The sequence below is a fragment of the Centroberyx affinis genome, unplaced genomic scaffold (genome assembly GCF_046629955.1).
Source record: "Centroberyx affinis isolate AG114_WGS23_722 - 3 ecotype Tasmania unplaced genomic scaffold, CSIRO-AGI_Caff_v1 ptg006301l_1, whole genome shotgun sequence".
Classification (NCBI taxonomy): domain Eukaryota; kingdom Metazoa; phylum Chordata; class Actinopteri; order Beryciformes; family Berycidae; genus Centroberyx; species Centroberyx affinis.
In genome coordinates this window covers 1-24,350 of record NW_027283204.1, presented here as the reverse complement: position 1 = coordinate 24,350, position 24,350 = coordinate 1, and the positions used below count along the sequence as shown (strand labels likewise).

Here is a 24,350-nt window from a genome sequence, read left to right as displayed (position 1 = left end):
GAGCCGTTAATTTAGCCGTCGTCTCTCAGAATTAGCGGTAACACCGAGGGTTGCCAGGTTTTATCATGGGGGTGTGATTTGATTTCCCTTGTCTTCGTATTTGCGTGATATTTTGTCGCGGTGTAAAATTGGTTTCCTCTTAAGTTGTAAAGCTTTTCCATAAAAAAATTAGAGGAAAATCACTGTTACACCACTGAGGCTTTCCTTATCTGCGGTTCAACTGCCATCATGGTTTCAACCGTCGTTTTCGCATCATCACCACCTGATCTTGACTCCGGTTCTGCTGCGTCTGGGATGTCAAACTGAACGGAGCACCGTAGAGCCAAAAGCTAAAAATACCAAAAAATACAACTTCATTGTGTTTCAACATGGAGGCGTTGACGTTACGCCCTCGCGGGGTGACAGGTCTATTTATATGGACGACTTTGTGTCTGCTCAGCAACGGTCAATCCGTACCGGACGCCTCGGGCCTGCCTCTCGCCATCCGCGTGCCACTGCGTCAGGGCGCTCGCGCTGAACAGCCACCGCCGCTGCCACCTGCCGCCGCTGCCGGGCCCCGCGAGCGCGTCCCCCCGGGGAGGTTCGCGCGCAGGCGGAGAGGAGCGGCGGCGGGCGGCATCAGCTTCGTGGACATGATCGATAACCTGCGTGGGAAGTCCGGCCAGGGCTACTACGTGGAGATGGCCGTGGGTTCTCCCCCGCAGAAGGTAAAGGTCTCTCTCTCTCTCTCTCTCTCTCTCTCTCTCTCTCTCTCTCTCTCTCCAACAATTAATCACAAGTTTATACATACAGATCTACTTTAACAGAATAAGATGAATCAAACCCAATTACACAAAAGCAATAAAACAAAAAGCTTTGTTTTTTCATTACAGGATGTTTCTTTCAGCAGGATTCTGTTTGATTCATCTTTTTCACTCGTCCACAAATTGTGACAAATGTACAAAATCGATATCAGTTGTCTGACTTTCTTCACCTAATACAATTTTCATCTTTTATTTCTCTCTCGCTCACATTTCAGTTCAATTCAGTTCAATTTAATCTGCTTTATTGGCATGGATGAACAGTATTACTAAAACAAAAAATAAAAATACTAGTACATAACTCTCCCTGTTCAACCCCCTAACCCAATCTTTCAATTCAGTCTAATTCAGTGTGCTTTAATGGAATGACAGTAAAGAACATAATTGCCAAAGCATCAAAATCAAAGGGATAGAGGGATACTATACAGATATTACAGAAAAACGAATAAGTTGCTATAGTAATATTATAGTGATACCATACCATATGGTATGATAATATGATAAGGTCACTATTAACTCACTATTGAGTAGTACTATCCATAGTACTATTATAGAAATACTAGTGAAACTATATGAGATAGAAAATACCATGGAGCATGACAGAGTCACTATAAGTCCCTATAGGAATACTATATATATATGAATATTATAGTGATTTTTCATTAGGGATTCCACACCTACAGTATGTGTCCTAAAACACAGTGCTGTTTGCACTCTAAAATTTCTAACCTAAGATTTCTGCAATTACTGGGGCGAATGAGTGAAGTGTAACTCCCTCAAAATAACTGAGCCTGTTGTCCAACACTGTTGATGTCCTCTGCAATGACAGATGGCCCGCAAAGTGCCTGTATGTGTGTGTGTGTGTGTGTGTGTGTGTGTGTGTGTGTGTGTGTGTGTGTGTGTGTGAAAAGAGAGAGAAAGGACTGAACGATACAGAGAGATAATGGAACCATTAATTCTGCAGAGAGAGGAGTGCCAGCTGGGTGCAGCTGCAGGGTACAGGCTGGCACACAGAGGGCGACGGATAGAGAGAGAGAGAGGGAGGGAGAGAGAGAGAGAGAGAGAAGGTGATGGAGAGAGAGCGGGAGAGTGAGAAAGAAATGAAGGGTGGGAGAGAGATGGAGAGGGACAGGAAGTGAGAGAGAAGGGGAAGGATAGAGGTGAGAGGGGAGGGAGGGAGGGTGAGAGAGTGACAGAGAAAAAAAAGAGAGATAGAGAGCAAGTGTGTGTGCCTGAGAGAGAGACAGAGAGAGGATGAGAGAGGGAGAGCTCAAGATAAAGAGAGAGAGGAGAATTAGAGAGTAAGAGAGGGAGGGAAACAGGAGAGGGAGAGTTAGAAAGAGGATGTGTGAGAGAGGGAGAGCCCTTGGGTGCTAGGTGGAGATGCCACTGCAAATGACTTTGATGGTGACTGTATCAATGAGAGGGAGATAGAGAGAAAGAGAGAGCTCTGCCTGGTCGGGACATCCCATTGTGCACCACAAATGACTAGCAGCCTGACCTCTGATCTTGCAGCAGAGGAGGAACAAGAGGAACGAGAATATCCCTACGGAGATCAATTGAGTAATCACACATTATCCTAGGATAGTTCCAAAAACATTCCTCGTACTACGAATGAGGTTTACGAATATGAAAAAGTCCATACAGTGGATATCAAAAGTCTACTCACCCTTTCAAATTTTGTTGTTTTTATGGCCTTGAGGTCTGAAAGGAAAAACCCATGAAATCTGATTTTCTTTCACTTTGATTTGGATGTGTTAACCAACAAATCAAGGCAAAAACAAAGAGCTACTACATATTAAAGGTTAATTTTCATTTCAGGCATCAGGGCAATACAGAGCATTAGGGTATGCAGGCGTGATATCTTCTGGGTTTGTTGAAAATTACATCCTGTTTGGAGCCGTAACACCAAGGCCACTGATCCTCAGGGTCTTCCAAGGAGGCAAATCCTTTTACCACAGTAAAGACAGAAGTTCCCAGGCTTGCGTCTGTTAGCCAAGCAGAAAAGTGCTGGTCAGGGGTCAATGACCATGTTATTAATTATAATGGTCCACAAGGAACACCAGATCCCACACCAGCACTCTAACAGGGTGTCTACAAGTCCTTAGCAAGTCTTAAATGTCCTAAAATTAATTACCTAAATGTATTTAAGGCCCTGAAAGGGTTTAGATATAGATAAATATGGCCTTCAGCTTACAGAGGTTTGAAAAATGTTGTGTTTTGCTACTTGAGACACAAGAGGTTTCATTCCAAAACACTGGAGATCCATTTGGAAAAAATTTTGCTACCTGAAAATTATCATATCAGTTGCTATTTTAAAAACACAGACGATTCTCTCCTCAAAAATAGAGCATCATTGTAATAGATCTTGAGATGACTAGCAACTTTAAGAGTAACCCATAACAACAAATTGCTTTATGTCAAGTAGCATTTTGTAAGAGCAACTCTTAAGTTCGAAGTGAAAGTCTTATCAACCCAGTCTCATTGAACCATACTTTGATAGGTCTACTGTGTTTTCACTTCTCATGTTTAATTTTGTGGCAAAATGGTCTTAAATTAGTGTATGTGGCATGAAAAAAGCTTTTAAAAGCCTTACATTTAACTTGAGATGCTTGACAGACACCACATTACATTGACTTTCAATTGGGTTCATTGTGTTATGGTAACCGCTAGATGATTTCTCCTCCATAGTCGAGGGGGAAGGGCAGAGGATGGCTGGACAGGCACAGACAGGCACTCTGCCAGGGAGGACAGGAAGACAGTGAGAGAGAGAGAGAGAGAGAGAGAGCGAGAGAGAGAGAGGGAGGGAGGGAGAGAGAGAGGAGAGAAACGAGGTCTCAGTGTGTCAGGATGCAGGGTTTGTGTGTGTATGTGTGTGTGTTGTGCATCACTGTGTCCAGGGCCAGGTGACTCAGTATGTGTGTGTGCGTGCGTGCGTGCGTGCGTGCGTGCGTGCGTGCGTGCGTGCGTGCGTGCGTGCGTGTGTGTGTGTGTAGGGAAGGAGGAAGCAGGCAGGACAGGTCAATCCGGAGTAGTCAGCGAATTTCTGTCCGGCCGAGGAAGACAGAGTGTGTGTACAGTGTTATTGCTGCTGATAGTGGTGTGTGTAGATACAGTGCAGGCATGTATATGAATCATGGACGTGGATGTGCGTGTCTTTACGTATGTGTGTTAGAAAACATGGGTGACAGGGAGAGAGAGTGAGTACTTCTGGGGTTTCGTGGCCAGCTCTTGAGACTGTGGTACCAATGGATATTTAAAGAGCCAATCCATTATTGAACAGCTTGCTGATGCTCTATAGCTGTCTGTCTGTTTCTATGCCATTCTATATATCAGTCATTTTTTGCCAGTCTGTCTTTCAGCCTCTATATTTGTTTACCACATCAGTCAACCACCTAACCAACCAACCAACCAACCAACTAATCAATCAATCAATCAATCAATCAATCAATCAATCAATCAATCAATCAATCAATCAACCAGTCAATGAATGTATGTATATATAAGATTAGCTGAAACTTTAATGATACCCGTGGGGAAACTGGGCAGTGCAGCAGAAAATAGTAATAAGACACAGCAAAGAAAATATTATATAAATAAGATTATAGCAAATGGATATTTAAACATAACACAACTGATAATTATAGCAGAAGAGCCTGTTAACTACAACTATATTACTGAAAACTATGAGAAATGTATGAATTACAGCATATGCAGGGTTTGTAAAGTAACAGCAGTCGAACAAGAAAAGTGAGACAGAAAAAATGAATGAAAAATATGTCCAACATGAAAATATACCAAATATACCAAATATACCAATATACTAAATATACCAAATATACCAAATATAGGCCATCTAAAAGATGAAGTATGAAAATACATAAAAATTATGCAATTTTAAAGATATGTATGTATCTGTCTTTACAGCCGTCTGTCTGTCTGCTCCACTCACACTTCACTCACTGTTTTGACTGATTGTGCAAAATATGATACTCGCATAGAGACACAGACAGGAGAGGAGGAGGTGGTTATAGGGTGATGGGGTGAAAGAGGAGAGAGAGAGAGTAGAGAGGGCAATCTGAGAGGAGTCGAGGGTTGGGATGGAGAGAGAGAGAGGAGAGAGAAGGACATTTAGGGCAACAGGAAACAACACAGGACACTACAGGGAAAGAGAAACAGATATAGAGAATGATTGGGAGAAATAAAGAGAGAAACTGAGAGAAAGAAAAAAAAGTGAGAGAAATCGAGAGAAAGACAGAGAGAGAGGGGGATAGCGTTACTTCTGAATGGCCAATCCAAGCTGCTGTTTTTAGCAGGGTTAGACCAATATGCTGGTTGGCCAATATTGGTCTTTAAATAAAAACTGCATACTGGATATAGTGTCCCATGATGGAAATGCTGTTTCAGAGGCTTTTACACTCCGCTAAGCATATGATCCTGGGGGAAACACTGAATTTTCTTTGAATTATCCAGCACAAAAATGCTCCAAATGGCTCTTGGCAGCTGCAATCCAAGAAATATCGGTATCAGTATCGGCCGTCAGAAACCCACATCGGTCTAACCCTAGTTTTTAGCTCTGCAGGCCAAATAGTTTTATGAATAGATATCTCTGTCTCCAGGGGAGCAAAGATACAGATTGAACTTGCCCTTCAGAGATGGAACATAATGTAATCAATTTCACAATGTAACCTGAGCGCCGATTTTACAAACCGATTTCTGACGAATGCACGCAGCAGATATCTAGTGAACTGTCTCTCTCTCTCTGTGTCTCTGTCTGTCTCTGTCTCTTTCCATTCATTAGCTGAACATCCTGGTGGATACGGGAAGCAGTAACTTTGCCGTCGGGGCGGCTGCTCATCCCTTCCTGCGCAGATACTACCACCGCTCACTGTGAGTAGAGACACAATCACTGGTTAAACATTCAGTCACACATGGTGAACAGGTGATAGGAAAGGAGCTATTTTAATTCTGTTAAAGCCTATTTATCCCACCTTCCTTAGCCGTCATCAGGGGAAAACTTCTGTCAAAGCCAGGAATGGCTTTGCTTCGGCTGTAATAGGCTTCATGAAAGAGAAATAGAACATTTCAGCTGAGATATTGTTTGGTATATTGTAATCTAAAGAAATACAGCTTTTTGTTGCAATTATAATTACAGGGTAATCATTACGCATTACTACATTCTGTGCGTATTTCACATGCTTAGGATTTGGCCACTACCACTCCCTAATGTGTTTTGTGCCATCTCACGTATTGTGATGATCAATGATTAGCCTATAACAAGCAGGTACTTAGTATAGGGTAAACTCACCGAAAGTCAGTTTACCCACCTTTTTATTGCCAAGTAGAGTTTACACCCCTTCTAAGGCTGACATCTTCATGATGACAATTCATAGTCTACATTATAGTAGTATCAAACTGATTTAACTTATATGAAGGTAGGGATTTATTATAAATTATTCCTTTTTAGTATAATTAACTTTTGTTTATATTTGTGGTTGTTTACCTGACTGAAAGTCACACAGTAGTTTGCCCACCTTTTCATCACTGGAACTCAGCAATAATCCCTCTTCCCCAATTCCCTCATTTCTACCTCTAACTACCTTCCGTTCACAGTTCCAACTCGTACCGGGACCTTGGTAGGAGTGTATATGTTCCCTACACCCAGGGTCGCTGGGAGGGCGAGCTGGGCACCGACCTGGTCTCCGTCCCACACGGCCCCAACGCCACGCTGCGCGCCAACATCGCCGCCATCACCCAGTCAGATCGCTTCTTCATCAATGGATCCAACTGGGAGGGAATCCTAGGACTGGCCTACGCAGAGATAGCCCGAGTAAGTAATAGATTTTTTAACCATGCAATGACAGGATTCTTTTTGCTGCATGTCCACAGATGTATACAGAACAAGAATAGTAGTACAATATACAATTTTTTTTCATCATATATCCTGTACTAAACACCAGGTAGTGTTAAAAAGGTCTTAAAAAGTCTTAAATTTGGCTCTCTGAAACGTTTCGATACCCTGTAAGAGAGGATAGGATACATAGAAGAGAGAGGGGGAGGAGAGGAGGATCGCAAACAGCCGAAGAAGAGACACAGAAATAGGACATTTACATTACATTTTAGGCATTTAGCTGATGCTAACTGATCCAGAGGGACTTACGAGTGAGCAGGTAGGGGTGTGGTGTCTTACTTAAGGACATTTCAATAAGACTTATGGCTGTTGATGGACACCATACTGGCTGCAGAGACAGCCTGGCAACAGGATGGTCTCTATAACCACCTGTCCACAAAGAAGAGGCAAGGATAGTACTGCTGAAAGAAGGGGGGAGGGGCGGCGAGGGTGGAGGGAGCAGCATTTGACTTGTTACTCAAAAAAGTAATTCATTACCCATTACTTTTTCAAAAGTATTACTTTGCTTTACTTTGCTTACTCACTTCTGCTGTGAATGATCAGGGAAATCAAATTGCATTGATATCCAGTGTTCTTGTCATCATTGTGCTTGTTAAAATCAAAGTAGTGAGAATACCTTCACCCAGAGAAATTCAACTTTTCTGCATTTTCCAAACTGTCAGACTACCTAAACCGGCTTAGTGCGAGTGGACGATGACTATGATTTAGACTAATCTGGAAATTGAGGTGGGATGTAGTTTTTGGATAATTCAACTTCAATCTGACATTTGGGGTGATAACAATGATTTGTAACTATAATGTTCTTGCTAAAATTAAAATAGTAATCCATTACATTACTTGTTTGTGGGAAAAGTGATAATACCACTGTCATGCGTTACCACCTAACACTGGGAAGAAGGGATGGATGAAGGAGAGGGGGAGTGGGTGGGTGAGTGCATGTTAACACCAGGTTTTGCCATGACATGGAGAGAGATGGTGGCTAGAAAAGTGGTAAAACAGACTGAGAGGGAGGAGGACATTTCGGAGGATTGTTGTTTCATCATTTGGAAATTCAAAGCTGAAAGCTAAAAACAGCAGCTTGGTTTGGCCATTCAGGAGTAAAGCTATCCTGCCCCCCCCCCCCCCCCCCCTCTCTCATTCTCTCTCTCTCCAGCCTGATGAGACATTGGAGCCTTTCTTTGACTCTCTGGTTCGCCAGACTCCTGTCCCCAACCTCTTCTCTCTCCAGTTGTGTGGAGCCGGCTTCACCCAGAACTACTCCCTGGGCAGTGCTACTGTCGGCGGCAGCATGGTGAGAGACACACACACATGCGCGCGCACACACACACACACACACATACACAAATCAGTAAATGCCATATTTGGAGCCAATATTTGATAATCTGTGTCCCTGTGCTCTCAGATCATTGGAGGAGTGGACCCATCACTCTACGTAGGAGAGCTTTGGTACACACCCATCCGCAGGGAGTGGTACTACGAGGTTATTATCGTGCGCATTGAGGTGAATGGACAGGACCTCAACATGGACTGTAAAGAGGTGAGATCTGACAGATGGATGGATGCAAAAATCAAAGAAAGAAAGAAGGAAAGAAAGAAAGAATGGAGAATCAGTACTTGATACTAGCACACTGAATAATTTTAGAGAATATAGCTGATAGAGACTAACAACTGGTTTCTCTCTCTGTTACAGTATAACTATGATAAGAGCATTGTGGACAGTGGCACCACCAACCTGCGCCTACCTAGAAAAGTGTTCCAGGCTGCTGTCAAGGCCATTGAAGCTGCCTCTTCGGTCAGTCCTTACTGTACCATAGATACCATGTTATAACTCTATCTTTAACTTCTCTATCATGCCCTCTATGCTGTTGTCTTTCATTTTTCTTAGAGACTCCTTTTTTTCTCCATTTTCTTAATCCACTGCCCCAACCATCACCCATGTCTTGAGAGGTCTGATGAAAGTAGATGATAGTATTCTACCACACACTGAAAAGCCTCAGACTCATTCCATTACTTTAATATTTATAAGAAAGACAACTCTTGCCCCTGTATGGATGGAAAAGCCTGTCAATCAGCATTTAGACCACAATAAAACTCTCAATTGAAACCAAATAGATTTAATAAAACAGATTAATGCATACTGATCAAAATGTTGCATTAGAATCAATTCAGGTTAAGTGCTTTCCACAGACAACCAGTGTAGTATTGATCGATTATACAATAAATATGTAATCAAACAAACTGCAACTGATGACACCGATTGGCCAATATCTGATTTTAACAAAAGGCCAATATTGGTCCCATCCCCAGCAAACTGACAGGTCGGTCTAACTCCAACACAAACTTTGAATGGCATGTCTCAAGACTTCTCCAGACATCAATGTAAATAATCCTATGTCGTGGAAGGAACACTCACATATTGTCTTGTGTCTCCTACTCCCCCTTCTTTCAGACGGAGCAGTTTCCCTCTGGGTTCTGGCTGGGGGAGCAGCTGGTGTGTTGGCAGGCTGGTACCACACCATGGCACATCTTCCCTGTCATTTCCCTCTACCTGATGAGTGAGAACCGCAACCAGTCCTTCAGAATATCCATCCTCCCCCAGGTAACTCCCTTCCACCCGAACGTGGTTTGCTTAAGCCAAATAGATACGCACTAGACCACAGACCCACCATTTGATAAGATTTGGTCATTCATATACATTCTTTCATTGGGCTAACTCATTTGGGTCCCATGCTGTAAAAAGTTGAAGGACTACTAAGAAGCAAATGCATTGTAGGAATACCACTGGGACGGGTGTATAATTTACCTGTCCAGCTAATGTGAGGTTTGCACTCTGGATATTTCTTGCAGATGAAAACACATTTGTCATTACTATCAAATGTGAGACAAAGCTGTCCAAGGTTTGGTACATCTTCTATGATTTTAGCTCTTAGTTTCTATCATTGACTGCCTGTAACCATGAATAAATGCAAAATTGCCTTTTCCATATGCACTCCTACGGAAAGTCTGGTCACAATAAGTCGCTCTATCCCTCTCCAGTACTTTTGTATAATCCTCAATATAGACGAAAGCCTAGGCTAGGTACTGTGAAAAAAATGACCACATTTCAAAAAGAGTTGCTTTTGAGTATAATTTCTGAAGCTTTTCATAAAACTCAGACAAGCCATTAAGTGGTTTGTATTCAAAGCCATTCAAAGAGGCCTTGGTGGTGGTGGAATGAATGAGATCTATTTGACAGCGAGCTATGAGAGCCGAGGTTCACTTCAGTGCACCTGTGGGAGGCTGGTGACAAAATGAAAAGCTTGAAAAAAGTTTTTACTTTCTTTATCTTGTGTGCCTAATGTGTGTGTTTAATTTTTGATGCATTCTCATATTGGCTAAGCAATAAATCACCACACATAGAAAGTATGCAAAGCCCACACAGATGCATAGACATAAAGGCAGATACCCGGCAGATGATCGAGAGCCATGCTGGCATTCTAGGCATTAAGTTAAGCTCATTTAACCCCATTCCTCTACCTCTTTCTCCTTCTCTCCCTGTTTCCTTGCAGCAATACCTGCGGCCCGTAGAGGACGTGGCCTCAGCCCAGGAGGACTGCTATAAGTTCGCCGTGTCCCAGTCCAGCACCGGCACAGTCATGGGAGCTGTTATCATGGAAGGCTTCTACGTGGTCTTCGACCGTGAGAAGAAACGCATCGGCTTCGCTGTCAGCACCTGCCACGGTGAGGAGGAGGAGAGGATGGAGGGACGAGGAGGGGGAAGAGAGGGAGAAGGATCAGGGATGGCTATATTTAGAATGAGGTTGGTGTGGATATTAATAGGATGAAGGGCTGGGATGGAGGAACTACAAAAATATGGGAGGAAAAGAAAAAGAAGAAAAATGAGCAGGACAGCAGATGGGAGTTCCTGTACGCTTCGTTACAGTCCTTGGATTCCGACTCGACTGCCTACAGTGCTGTAAGGGAAGAGCTTCATTCTAAACTGAGACCTGCTCTTACTCAGCATGGATTATTTTTGAAGGTGTTAGCTCACTAAAGACCTTTGCTGACAAAATAGTAACATATTAGATGGCATAATCATTGTATTCCTCAAGTATTAAGCAATGAGTTCAGTTAACATGGATTTTTCAAAATGAGTATGTGTATTTGGATGAAACCCTACAGATATCCAAACTTCTAACTTCTCCCCATTCTCCCCAGTGCATGACGAGTTTCGCACAGCGTCAGTAGAAGGCCCGTTCCACGGCGTCGACCTGGAGGACTGCGGCTACAACATCCCCCAGACGGACGAGTCCACGCTCATGACCATCGCCTACATCATGGCGGGCATCTGCGCTCTCTTCATGCTGCCGCTGTGTCTCATGGTGTGCCAGTGGCGCTTCGCCCGCTGCCTCCGCCCACACGGGGACTTTGCCGACGACATATCCCTCCTCAAGTGACGGGGGGAGAGGAGACGGACACGAGGAGGCATAGGGACTTGCACTTCAAATATAGGAAAGAGATTGATTGTGGTTAAAGATTTCAATAGATATACAGCATCATGAGGTGTAGGCGCTGTCGAAAGAGAGCTACGAAAACTCTTTTCAGGAATATGATATATAAAATAAATACAGACATACAGTGAATACTCAGAGACCAAGCCACTCTCAAACCGGAGAGCATGGATGGATAACTAGAGCCATTACTGACATATACGAAGAAGCGAAAGCGGGTATCATCAGCTTCAGTTATGCCTGTTCGAGCAACCTATGCAGATAAGCATGGAGATGTAGGGAGCAGAAGAAAGGCAAACTCTGTGTGAAATGGGAAACAAAAAAAAATTGCTCATTGTTATGAATAATGTGGAAATTAACCTTGGAATTTGAGATTGGATTTGAGATTGAACGATTTTTCTCTTAACATTGCAAATCTCCACAGAGTGATTTTGGTTAGTGGGAAATGAGCAGGCAACAGATAATTTACAGACATGATAAAATGAGAAAACTCACGATTCAGATGTAGATCGCTTTGTTGAGGCATGATGTAAGACATAATATATGTATGAGGTGAATACATGAGTGTGTGGTCACCTGTGTGTGTGGGAGCTTGTGTGTGGATATAGATGTATAGATGTACGTGGTTGTGTGAATGGATGATATGGGGTTTGACGTGTGTGTGAGCATGCCTGTAAGTGTGCACAGCTGTACTGTAAGTCTATACACAGAAAGATTAAATGAAAATGAAGATGATAATTATTGAGTATGAATAGCATCTATGAAACACTATTTTGCATATGCCAGCAAATAATTCTGAAATACAAATCAAGTAAGCATAAAGAGACTAATTTGGTCAAATATCAGATTGTAACAGCATTTATGATAAGTTCAGTTTTACTCAGTGTAAAACTGAGACTACTGAATACAGTTAATATCAGATGTCACTTTTTCTTCTTATATTGATAGCTTAAATGTATCTATTGTACATAGAGTTGTGCATTTCAGATCAGTATGCACAAATTTGCACACACTCATACACAAAACCACATTGCTTATCCTCGCCAACTACTGCTGCACCATCTGATGATTTGCACATGTAACAACACATTACATGTAAATGAACCAAGACTATAGGGCTTCTTTCACAGACACAGAAACAGCCTAATTCACCACATCTTTCAATGGGGACCATCTGTATGCTAGGACGAAGAAACCAGCCCAAAATATGTTATACACAAAAGAACACATGTATGTCTATGAGGGACAGTTTCTACTGTCTCTCAGCAAGCTGTAAATAGAAGAACTCAGAACTGTATATTGATCTGCCAGGCGCTGGCTGGCAGCACAATTGAACCAATAAAGTACTTATTGTAACTGTAACATGCAGTCATGTGGTTTTTAATTTCTTAAGTTACCAAGTACATATCCAACTCTACAAAACTCAAACCATCTATTATTTTGTGTCAACATCTTTAAGTTTGACCATTTTCATAACAGAAAGTTCCAAATTTCCATTTCAAGCATTCAGTGTTTCCCCCAGAATTGTATTCTTGTCAAGGCAGAAAAGGATTTAGACCATAATGTGACATTACCCATTCTAATGAAATTCTTTTAGGTGGGGTGGCAGCTCCTTAAGGCAGGGTGGAGAAGGTTCCGTTAAAGGTTTTACAGATTGAGACCACTGAGGAGTTAAAAAAAAAAATAGGAAGAAACTTTCATTATATTGGAGGTTGATGACAATGACCAATTTTAAATAAAAGGCCAGTAATGGCCTGACATATGCATGTCAGGAAATCATCAGCCTAAACCTAATGCAGAATCAGCATTATCTTTTAGATAACTAATTCAAAAACGATTTTTAAATCTTTTATCCGATTTCTTTAAATTATATTTCTATCCTTTATTCTTATCTTTTTATCTTGTGGTGCATTTCTGTTTTTACTTTTACTTTAATTTATTTTTCTATTGATATTGAGTAGGATATTTGCTTTGTTTAATTGTTAAAGCTATTTATGAACAAGTGCCATTTGTATTAAAGTGTATTATTAGATGTTACTGTAACAGAGCCGAGACCAAAGCCTGAGACGCAGACCCTAGACTGCCCTCCTGTGGTTTGGTTCGAGTGCTGCACTTGACTCAATCATGGCTTCAAACCAATCAGGTGACACGTATGACGTTTCCGAAACTGTTGGCTGACGTAGTACGTCTGTTTGCGTAATTTGTGTTTTACGGAAATGAGATGACAAGCTTACCAGTGTTTTTTGTCGCACATAGACGAGGGACGACTTCAGTGGAAAGGTAATATACGTGTGTTATGATAAAAAAAAAAAAACTATTGTGGCAAAACGTTTTCATGGCCACTGATACCTTCCCTTTTCCGTTCTCGTAGAAAGGCGGCGATGACAGTCTTTAGGTCGCCAGCGTTTGTTTGGTATCTGAATTAGCTTTCACAACCACAACAGTAACTGTACGGTGAAACTCGTGTCCTGCTCCAAGTTGTTCCCAGTTTCAACAATGTTGCTACAAATTTATATTGACATTAGTCATTTCGTCGTAGCCGTAGAGTGTAGCAAACCTTTGTCATACAATTGAGGCGGTTCAGTCAACGACTAACGGTAGCTAGCTAGCCAACTGGATGAGCTACCAGCTAAAAACTGGGCAATCAGCAAAATTGAGAGCTAGCTAGCTACCTGCCTTCTGCCTAGCTAGGTGTAACAGCTGTTAGGTGGTTTCAAAGTATGATAACTTTAATTTAAATCCCACTAACCACTGAAGTCAGATTGTTGTTGATGCTAATGTTTTTAAAAGTTTTAGAGGTGATCTGTTTGAAACATATTGACTCACAGTTTTATCTGTGATACTTTAGATCTGTTGATCTCTATAGGGATATTATCTTCTGTTGCCCTCCTACACTGGGAGGTCAGAGGTCAGGGTCAGATACTGAACAACAGCTGGTTGTTCAGTATCTGACAAGAGTGTGTAAGTCCAAGCCCTCACTCCCCTCCGAGAGGCAGCCTGCCCTCCATGTGATGTATTATGTACGCCATGTGGAGGGATACTCACTTGGAACTAAAGTTAACAAGGAGGACTGGTGAACTGGTATAAAAACGGGAATGAAACATTTTATATCTTTAATTCTCAAAGAATTATGGGAAATCTAAATCAATAAACTCCATCAGAGGGAGGATAGTCCTAGGGGAGGGAACATCAATATGAACTCATGAACAAAAAATGTAAACGACTGACACTCCAAAAGGGCGTGTTAACACATCCGGGTACTGCAGGAGATTCCCCCGAGTGTGGAACGAGGAGGGAACGTAAAACTCTCAGCCATTCAGCCAGTGTCTTGCCTGAGGACACTTCAGCAGGGCAGATGTTTGTTGTGATAGGGATGCCTTCCCCCCCTTTCTGTATTTTTTTTTTGTTTTTTTTCTCAGTTACAAACTGTCTCTGAAAAATACAGAGACGGTTTACTGTCATCTGGGCGTATTTGTCAGTAAGTGCTTATCTAGGACTGCTGATCAACTTCCCTTAATTAGCCTATCTCTTTTCATTAAAGTTGAAAGCAAGACCTCCCTCCAGATCAGCACAACTATTCTGACATACTCACCAGTATGTGTCAGTTTTCAAATGGTGGATATCTCCTTGTGGAATGACACTCTTAACTTTAGTACGTTCTTTTAGTTAAGTTGGCAGTAATTCACTAGTTAGTTCTTCACAGTTTGGGGCCGAGACATCTAGACTAGGAACAAGCTTATCGTGCAATCTTGTTATGACACGTCTTTATTTAGTATGCGTAATATGAGCATACACACCCGTGTTATATAGCTGGGTCATTTTGTAGGTTGGCTGTTTTGATGACATAAGTCTTTTCAGGGAAAATGGTTCACTGAAAGAATATCTTCTACTTTGTACAGGTTTGTGCTCCTCCTCCCAGTAGACTACTTTGTGTTTTCACACTGGCTAGTGAAATCATAGCTGAAGTGTAGTGAATCACAGGTCCCACCTTTTAATATCAAAACAGAGTTATCTCTGAGTTATCTGATGGTATGTGATGTTTCCCTTTTAAAGAAGAAAGTTGATTGTTTTTCTTCTGTCATTTAGCTAACAAGGCTATGAAAGCTCATGGTACAGCACTCGTCTGTGAAAGCGTCTTCACAGTGTGTATGGTTAGCTCAAGGATAGACTTGAGTTGCGATTTATCAAGAGAGTGTTAATGAAGCATGTGCTTCAACCACAGCTCTCTGAATCGGTGGTCGGTAAGAGAGTTAGCCTGCTGCTGTGAAATGTAACTGTTGGCCTCCGAATACTGATGAGTAGCCAGATTGTTCTCAGTACTAACAACATCTCCGTTCCTCTCCTCTTCTCATCTCTCTTTGTCTCTTGTATCCAGGTTGCTGTTCAGATGAGGAAGGCCTGCCTGGTTGACCCCACGCATCGCCTCCGTTGCCATGGCAACGCCCTATTTCCCCCCATTCCTCCTGCTCCTCTTTCTGTCCTCCTTCTCCCTGCTGGTTCTGACCCTCCTGCCCTCTGTTGCCCCCTCCTCCTCCTCCCCTCCCTCACCATCGCCGTCCCACTCCTGTTGTCCAGGTCAGTCCTGGGCGGTCCGGCTCCACTCTGACCCACATCTGAAGGGAGAAGATGGGGAGCAGAGCTCTGTGGACCTGGATCTGATCGCCGACAGGGTGAAGTGTTTTTTTCATTCATATATTTTTAGCCCCGCGACAGAAGGGGCGGTCGGTCAGTCGGTCAGTCGCTCTGTTCACCATTTTATGGCCATGTGGGTGAAAGTTTGCTGCAGGGAGTTTGATTGCAGACTCTCAATCGGGAGACCTGAGGTTGATTCCCGGCAGAGATGCTTCCACAAAATTCAACGTCTCGGGGCTGTTCGACTCTTACTCTAACAGCGCCATAGTGGCATTATGTTTGATGCTCCCTGTTTGTATCCTATTTTCTGCTGCTGCAATGACCCCATTTCCCCACGGGGATCATCTTCATCTAATCTATTTTAAAGTTGCCTAGGTCAGGGAAAAGGATAGGTTGCCCGGTTATAGAAGTATCGCCCCAGTTTAAATTGTGTACTGATCGGCTGTATTCTCTCCATCCCAGGTAGCGGAGCAGGCCGGACTGGAGAACCAGGGCCAGATTGGGCAGCTGGAAGGCCACTACCTGCTGTGTGCTGCCAAGCCTGACGCTAGGTCTGTGGCCGGGGGAAAGAGTGTCCAGCCCGGGGACGTTCTGGCAGCCCACCCCCATGTGCTGTGGCACTCCCAGGAGAGAGTGCTCAGCCGTTCCAAGAGATCAGTGGCCTTCAACGACCCCCGATACCCCAAACAGTGGCACCTGGTGAGGATGTGGATGATCCGTCTCGCCACTTTCCATTTTCAACCTTTTTCTTTTCACTGCCCTTCTCACCCGACCGCTTCCTTATTTTACCCCGTCCCTTGCAGCACAATGACCTCAGTAAGGGCATGGACATCAACGTGACGGGGGTGTGGGAGCGCAACATCACTGGCCGAGGAGTTACAGTGGTGGTGGTTGACGACGGGGTGGAACACACCCTCCAGGACATCCAGCCTAACTATGTAAGTCAGAACCGTAACAGTCATTTCACGCTATGATCGAATGTGCTTATGACTGGATAGTAGAGATAAGAGAAATCCATTTGAACTACCTATGAACTTTATGTGGGAGTCTTTCTGTTATGGATTAACTTTTTGGAGAGAGTTTAGGGTTTCTGAAAAAGCACAATCGCCAAGTAAGGCAAACAGTTTGCACGTTTGCCAACTAAGGGTGTGTTCCTGCCATTCCAGTTTTTTCAAACTGCCAATGGCTTTTTTTTTTTTTTTAACATTAAAGTCAAGGTGGAGTCACCAAAAGGCAAGGCAGACAGAAAGCATCCACTTTGGAAAACTTGCTGTGTCTGGCTTTATTTTAAGCAGAGTGGAGTGAGTGAATGAGTCTATTTATTTATGTATTTATTTATTTTTTTGGAGAAAGTCCAATCACAGCCAAAAAAAAGAGGCAGGTTTCGCACTAGGTGGGCAGCTGACAGTAGATTTTCTATAATGATAGTCTTTGCACAACCGTGTGTATGTGCCAGGTGCGGCGGAGGAGAAAGATAAAGTCAGAATCTGTAGACTCCCGCACACTGTCTTCACTTGCAAGGATTTTATTTCAAGACACAGCGTTTCGGGCAGGTGACCTTCATCAGGTTTTGCGGGAGTCTGACAGATTCTGACTCATTTTGATTCATTTCAGCTGACGGTTGATGACATCAACAACCAGAATAAAAATGGGGTTGTTCGTACATGGAGCATGGGGTTTCTGGTACAAAAGTGCTGAGAGTGGCAGTACTGCAGCTACATGTAATGGAAACAAACTATCTGTTATGCAACCTGCTAATGTTTTTTTATCAGCACAAAATTAAGTTGAGGCAGTGCTTTTGCTACAAAAAAAGCACAAAAGTGTGAACACTCCCTAAGAAGTCAAAACATTCTATATTCTTTTCCATTTCATATAAGCGGTCACTGGTCCAATAACGTTATTCATGTTTAGACTTAGTGACAGTTCAATCAGAGCATCAGAAGTTTGGATTTCAAATCTAACTATTTTTCATTGTGATCTGGTTAAGTCTGGGTAGCGGTGCCTCTGAGGAACTTGCCTTTCCCTTTCTGTAAACCACGTACTCATTCGCCCACAATGCGCTTGTGTCCCTCTGAAGAGTCCGGAGGGCAGTTACGACCTGAACTCCAACGACCCAGACCCCATGCCCCACCCGGACGCCCACAGTGATAACCACCACGGGACACGCTGCGCCGGAGAGATCGCCGCCGTTCCCAACAACAGCTTCTGTGCCGTGGGAGTGGCCTACGGCAGCAAGGTGGCAGGTGCGGGAGGCTTTCTTGTTCAAAGCTCGGATATCCCAGCGCTAAACAAGACAGGACTGTGTTGTGACGCCTCTCTTTCTCCTTGTTCTGTGTTGAGGTATCAGAGTCCTGGACGGCCCGCTGACAGACAGCATGGAGGCCATCGCCTTCAACAAGCACTACCAGGTCAACGACGTCTACAGCTGCAGGTGTGGAACACTGTCTGTCTGGTCCCATTAGGTATTTCTGTAAGGATAGAGACTTCAGTACACTTTAAAATATCATTGGGAAAATTGGGACCTAAATATATTTCTGATATCGGTTTAAAACAGTTTCCAAGGATGTTTTAATGTGAATTTTTACCATCCCATAGTATCATATTGTCAACATTTTGTGCTCATTTGGCTTCACACATCCACATTGAACTTGTCCACCTCCTGCACATCGCCGTACGTTAAGTGATTCCTTTGATTTGGACTGTTGTCTCTTCTAGTTGGGGTCCAGATGATGATGGACGCACTGTGGACGGACCACATCCTCTAGGCAAGGTGAGAGAAAAATCCAAAGTGCCAGGCAAGAAAGCTTGTGTGCACCACTCTCTTTCTCCTGCAGAGGGCAGTACACGGCAGCAGATCAGTCACAGACATGTGGCAGGATTGTGTTTACAATGTTTGAACTGTTTGTTTTAATTTCTCTCTTGTACTTGATGTTAAAAAAGTATCATTTTCCCTCTTTTAACACTGCAAATTATCTTACAGTGGATGATGAAGCAGCATTTTGTTTCTTTCCTCCGCAGGCGGCGCTGCAGCACGGCGTGATCGCTGGCAGACGAGGCTTCGGCAGCATCTTCGTGGTTGCCAGCGGTAACGGTGGTCAATACAATGACAACTGCAACTATGACGGCTACGCCAACTCCATCTACACCATCACTATCGGTAAGACACAGCAGCTGTCAGGTGTGTGTGTGCTTGTGTTTTAGATGTGGACATGTGTGCATAAGGCCATAAATGATCATGCTTTGTGTGTGTGTCTATGTGTGTGTGTGTCTGTGTGTGTGTTGCAGGGGCAGTAGATGAGAACGGCCGGATGCCCTTCTATGCTGAAGAGTGTGCGTCCATGCTGGCTGTCACCTTCAGCAGTGGGGGGAACGAGATGAGGAGCATTGTAAGTCCAAAGTGAACACACATACACACACACACACACACACACACACACACACACACACACACACACACACACACACAAAAGGGATCAAGAAAGATGACGAGGCTAAAGAATGGAGGAATGAGGACAGGAGGATCACTGGATCATCCCAAAGTTTCCTTCAGGATATCTGTGGATCCTGGAAAAGTCATAAAAAATATATAAATTGGAATTAATATGTATTAAAATGTCTTAAATACTCTTAGTAGAGATCTTATTTTTTCACCATGCAATGGTTTATTTGCACTGCATGTCTACTGTTAGACTCAGGGTATGCAACATGTTTTTTTTAATTACATGTCCTTACTAAGCACAACTTGATTTAATGTCCCTTTCCAGTTAATTTCCTTTTTCATTCCTCCGCTTCATTAACTATATTCAATCGGAAATAGGCTGGTTTTTCCAGTCTTGTTTCTTAAATCTCTTTTAAATTTAAATTTTCTGAAACCTGCAGATACCATAGTCATTTAGCAAGATACTGAATCCCCTAGTTGCTTCAGAGATGCTCCTCCTGCACTCAAACAAATCCCTAATTGCACTGTATGGCAGTTGAAGCGCTCTAAAATTGAAATGTTAGTGATAGCGAAAGAAGTTTGAAAGATTGAAAAAGAACTCTACAGCTGGAGGAGCAGACAGTATTTTAATCAGAAATGATGACAGATGAATGGAGTATGGGCTCAGTGAAGCCATCGGCTTCTATTTGCTGCTGTTTGTGGCTGTCACCGTGGTAACACAACCTGGAGCAGGGATGTCATTGCCAGGTGGAGAAGTGCTCAGCAGGCACTGGTTCCCTCTGGAGAAGACTGATCCACCACCAACCACAGAATGCATCATAAGCCAACTGCTTACCACACACTTCCTGTAGTATTTCACTCTGTTCAATCCAACCAAGTCTATGAAGCTCAACTGGTTTCCCAAATTCATTTTTATCACAGTGTTGTTACCATCTCAAAAGCCTGGAAAAGTCACAGTACAGGCCCACAGCAGTTATGGAAACATATTACACATCAACAACGTTTTGGCAATGTCATGGCAGTTTGTTCATAATTTTAATTTCTCAACCAGTCAGGTCAAACTTGACTGCTGGTAGACTGAGGCAATTTTAAGGACTAATAACCCAAATAAAAAATTCCTGATTATATAAGTCCCTAAGGAATAGTTGTGGCTAACCAAAAAACATGGGGTACTAGAATCAGCTTTTTAACCAAAGAAATTCAATGTTTGAATATGCATGTTGACAAATCGTCATGGATACTTCACTATTTATCATAGAAAGCTTGTTGAAATTGTAAACAAAATGTGTTTAAACCTTTTACTACTGAGTCTTTTATTTGTAAGCCTATGCAGTTAAATATGATTTTAGTGTCAGGATGGGTTTTGGGAACTGATGCTTTGTTTGGGCTTAATCGCTAGATTTGCACTGGAAAGACATTGGTGTTTTTAGACTGATCATTTATCAATCCCTGAGGGACAAACTGGGGTAAAATTAGGGTTATGATTTAGCTCACAATGTCCACTATCAGTCTTTACTTTGGCCCTTGTCACCAAAGCAGCTACTGCTTTTACTGCCAGTCCAGCCTCTCTTACCCATTCTCAGTTGAGACTGTTAATGTCATAACAGTTAATAACAATTAATCACAGAACAGTTCAAATCACAGTATTGACTATTGCAATTTCCGAAAAACGCAAGAGGCTGCAATTTACTATTAAAGAGAAAATGGTTTCAGACGGCCTTCAAAACAAGGTGTTCTTTTACTGTGCACAATCCTAGGCCATGCTTTGCCATATTCAAACTAAATGAAGCCTATTAAGATTTCAGGTTTTTCTCCCCAAAGTGCTGAAAATTTAATTATGTAGAAATAGCAGTCCACACGTGTACTGTAATTGCATTATCAAGACAAAAAAGTGTGACGTTTATGTTAATATGACGCCGCCCTATTATGGAAACCAGCGACGTGGGACTCGCCTCCTGATAACGCTTGTACGCTGTCACCACAAAGACAGCTGCCTCAGGACGAACACGACTGGCTCTGCTGGAAAACCCAGTGGATGTGCTGCACTTGCACAGCAGCTCCTATCTGTCTACATGGGCGGGACAGCTGTTGGAAAAAGGCCTTACATGACGTCCGTCTGTAAACACAGAGGTCTGGGAATTCCTCGGCACACATCCCTACGGTCCCTCTATCACACAGGCTGTCACTACTGTGTGTGTGTGTGTGTGTGTGTTGAAAAGTGCGTGCCTCTAGGTGGTGGTCGTGGAGGTTATATGCGATTGTGTATATTGTATACGAGTATGTACGATTGTATATGCGTGTTTTTCTCGCTGTGAGAAACTCTGAGCTGAGCTGAGTGTCTTTCAATCTAATATGGTATAGGTCTAATATGTCTCACACACACACACGATAGAAGTGAGAGAGACAAAGGTGAAAAAGAATAGTAAGAGACGACCTCCTCTCCCCTCTTAAAGTTCCCATCCACTATAAATTCTTCCTCTCCTCCCTCCCCATTCACTTACCATGTTGTATTCTGTCACAATATTAAACTCCTCATTCCTCCTCTGCATTTCCATTCCCCATTTCTAATTTTTTTTCTTTTATTGGTAGAACTACTCTCTCTCCCTCTCTCTCTCTCATTCCTTTCATCTCCCTAAAAGCTGAACCTCGCTATGGCCTCTCTCCCCTGTCAGTCAGTCTTCATCTGCACCATTAACCGTACACAAACCATGTCAACCTCAGGCCACCCAAAAGTAAATATGTCCTGCCGTGACGGGCTCCGTGACACCGGCGCCTTGGGTGAAGTGCTAGTGACTTTGACTGTTTATGTTGGATATACCCTAATGTATACGTACGTGTGTGTTAACAGTTTGTGTTTGGCCTCCTGCCAGCGCTATCACCACCCTCGGCACCGTTTGCACGTGTCTCCGCAGTCGTATCTCCCGCTCTCAACGCCTCACTGTCAACCTGTCTGTCTTCTTAGGTGACGTCGGACTGGTCCATGCTGCACGGGACCGGTTGTACGGACGGACACACCGGCACGTCGGCCGCGGCCCCGCTGGCGGCCGGTATGGTGGCCCTCATGCTGCAGGTCCGGCCCTGCCTCACCTGGAGGGACGTCCAGCACATCATCGCCTTCACCGCCACCAAGGTAGGCTTCATTCTCATAAGTGTAAATATTATGTGATGAAGTTCATTGCTGCGGTAGTGACTTTACAGGCCTGTATCGCTGTGTAATTCACCTGGTTTCTCATGTCAGAACCTTAAAGGAAAACTCCACCCTCAACACAGTCTCGCACTGTTAGATATCATCGTTCTGTGATGTTCAACGCATTCCAGAGGTGATTTGTGATGAAGCGTTGTCATTTTTTGGTGAACCAACATTCCTTCAATCTGCCTCGTCTATCTTTACTTCAGTTAATGAGTTCCTACATTTCCCAGATTGGACTTTCGCCAACCCCCATAGAAGAGACGAGAACTTGTTGCATTCAGCTCTCGGTTATACATGTAGGTGGAGAGAGCAATAGAGATAGCATAGTAAGAGCATAAGAGTGAGGGTTTTTCCAGTCGAGAAAAGTGGGAGTCGCACCCCTTACTCAAAACTCAACATGTCTTGTAGCTGCATTGCATTCTGGTCTATTGAGGCAACTGTCGGTGGAGAAATTGGTATCTCTGCCTCTTCTACGATGGATTTCTCCCTGTTGACTATTGAGTGCCTGTGCAAAAATGCAACATACATCGGCAATTTTTTTTTTTTTACAGTTTTGAAGTGTTTTAGTGTGGATGCTGTAGAGGTCAGTGGGTGGGCCATGGCAGAAACATTCCCATTATGGCCTCCCATAATAAAAAATAAACAAACTCTCATTATACTGAATTGGACAAAAACATTCACCAAATGATATTTGTTGTGTTAACCCTAACCCATCCACCCTCATCTACTTAGGTTGATTAGAATAAGTTATTTTGGGGGCGCCCTGGAGGCTCACAGAGTAGAGCGCGTACCATAAGGCTCAGTCCTTCCCACAGCGACCCAGGTTCGAATCCGGCCCGTGGTTATTTGCTGCATGTCCTCCCCTCTCTCTCTCCCATACCTTCCTGTCTCTCTCTCACACCGTTTCTATCAATAAAGCATAAAATGCCTAAAATAAATCTTCAAAAAAAAAAAAAAGAATTAGTTATTTTGCAATCTCGGAATCCATCGTCTATCCGTCTGACGACAGATTAGACTCTGGGGGCGACGGCCAATATTTCGGGGTTCCGGTGTAGCCAGCGGACATCCGGGCCAAGACTTCCTCTTCTGTGCACCGGTCATTGTTTACAGTCCGATTAGCAACTTGAGACGCGAGAATGGAGTTGGAGTTGAGAGACGACGTCTCATATGCAGATATCTGTTTATAGAGATTAGCCGAAATGTCGTCTGGACCTAAAACACCTACAAAAAGTATCGATGTTTGTGTATTGTGTGGAGAAACGTTCGACTCGTCACGTCTCAAGTTGCTAATCGGACTGTAAACAATGACCGGCGCACAGAAGAGGAAGTCTTGGCCCAGATGTCCGCTGGCTACACCGGAAACCCCGAAATATTGGCCGTCGCCCCCAGAGTCTAATCTGTCGTCAGACGGATAGACGATGGGTTCCGAGATTGGTTATTTTGTAACTATAGTGCTTATATGTTATTGTGTTTTTGATATTGTAAGTGGACAAGAGAACAAAAGTTGTGTGTGTGTCTCTTATTTGTGAATGTGTGTTTGGACAGTACGACACCAGCGCAGACTGGAGGAAGAACGGAGCTGGCTTCCACCACAGTCACCAGCACGGCTTCGGCCTGCTCAACGCATGGAGACTGGTCAACGCTGCCAAGGTACACACATACACACAGAATAGTTAGGTATGGAACTTTGGAGCCTTTTAGGTATCGACTGAACAATATACTAAGCGCCGGAAAATCTTTCGCTTTTCACTGGAGAAATCTGCTTTACTGTCACTCGTCAGACAGCCAGTCTATCTACTATCAGTGTTGTGGTTACATTCAGCTTTATTTGCATTTTGTTTCACTTCATTTTAGCCCTGTGTTATCTAATAAAGAGCAAACAAGTCAA

The 24,350-nt window shown here is 43.3% G+C and overlaps 2 protein-coding genes across 5 annotated transcripts; both read left to right on the top strand.

The window, feature by feature from the left end:
• Positions 1 to 199: 199 nt before the first annotated feature.
• Positions 200 to 12,531, top strand: bace1 (beta-secretase 1). 4 transcript variants are annotated; one of them, XM_071512469.1, is made up of 9 exons: positions 200 to 707; positions 5,602 to 5,690; positions 6,414 to 6,498; positions 7,940 to 8,002; positions 8,114 to 8,248; positions 8,402 to 8,503; positions 9,161 to 9,310; positions 10,260 to 10,431; positions 10,909 to 12,531. In XM_071512469.1, exons 1-9 carry the CDS (start codon positions 369 to 371, stop codon positions 11,145 to 11,147), a joined length of 1,374 nt encoding a protein of 457 aa, XP_071368570.1. In that variant the 5' UTR covers positions 200 to 368; the 3' UTR covers positions 11,148 to 12,531. The 4 variants fall into 4 exon arrangements, with proteins under 4 accessions (XP_071368570.1, XP_071368569.1, XP_071368568.1 ...); XM_071512468.1 differs by having other exon boundaries at positions 7,865 to 8,002; XM_071512467.1 differs by having other exon boundaries at positions 6,414 to 6,630.
• An 883-nt stretch (positions 12,532 to 13,414) lies between these two features.
• On the top strand, positions 13,415 to 24,112 carry LOC139638349 (proprotein convertase subtilisin/kexin type 7-like; the record flags this gene model as incomplete). The annotated part of the gene is made up of 11 exons (XM_071512465.1): positions 13,415 to 13,481; positions 15,577 to 15,871; positions 16,296 to 16,532; positions 16,637 to 16,771; positions 17,911 to 18,076; positions 18,174 to 18,264; positions 18,549 to 18,603; positions 18,852 to 18,990; positions 19,119 to 19,219; positions 22,235 to 22,402; positions 24,008 to 24,112. Coding segments are annotated over exons 2-11 (1,434 nt in total), but the record flags the coding sequence as incomplete, so codon positions are not given.
• Between the last annotated feature and the right edge of the window lie 238 nt (positions 24,113 to 24,350).

Excerpts from the sequence above, each read along its gene's own strand:
- bace1 (XM_071512466.1), top strand. The coding sequence starts at position 369 with ATGGAGGCGTTGACGTTACGCCCTCGCGGGGTGACAGGTCTATTTATA. Across the intron at positions 6,631-7,864 it reads CCTACGCAGAGATAGCCCGA|CCTGATGAGACATTGGAGCC; the intron begins GTAAGTAATAGA and ends CTCTCTCTCCAG. Across the intron at positions 8,003-8,113 it reads CTACTGTCGGCGGCAGCATG|ATCATTGGAGGAGTGGACCC; the intron begins GTGAGAGACACA and ends CTGTGCTCTCAG.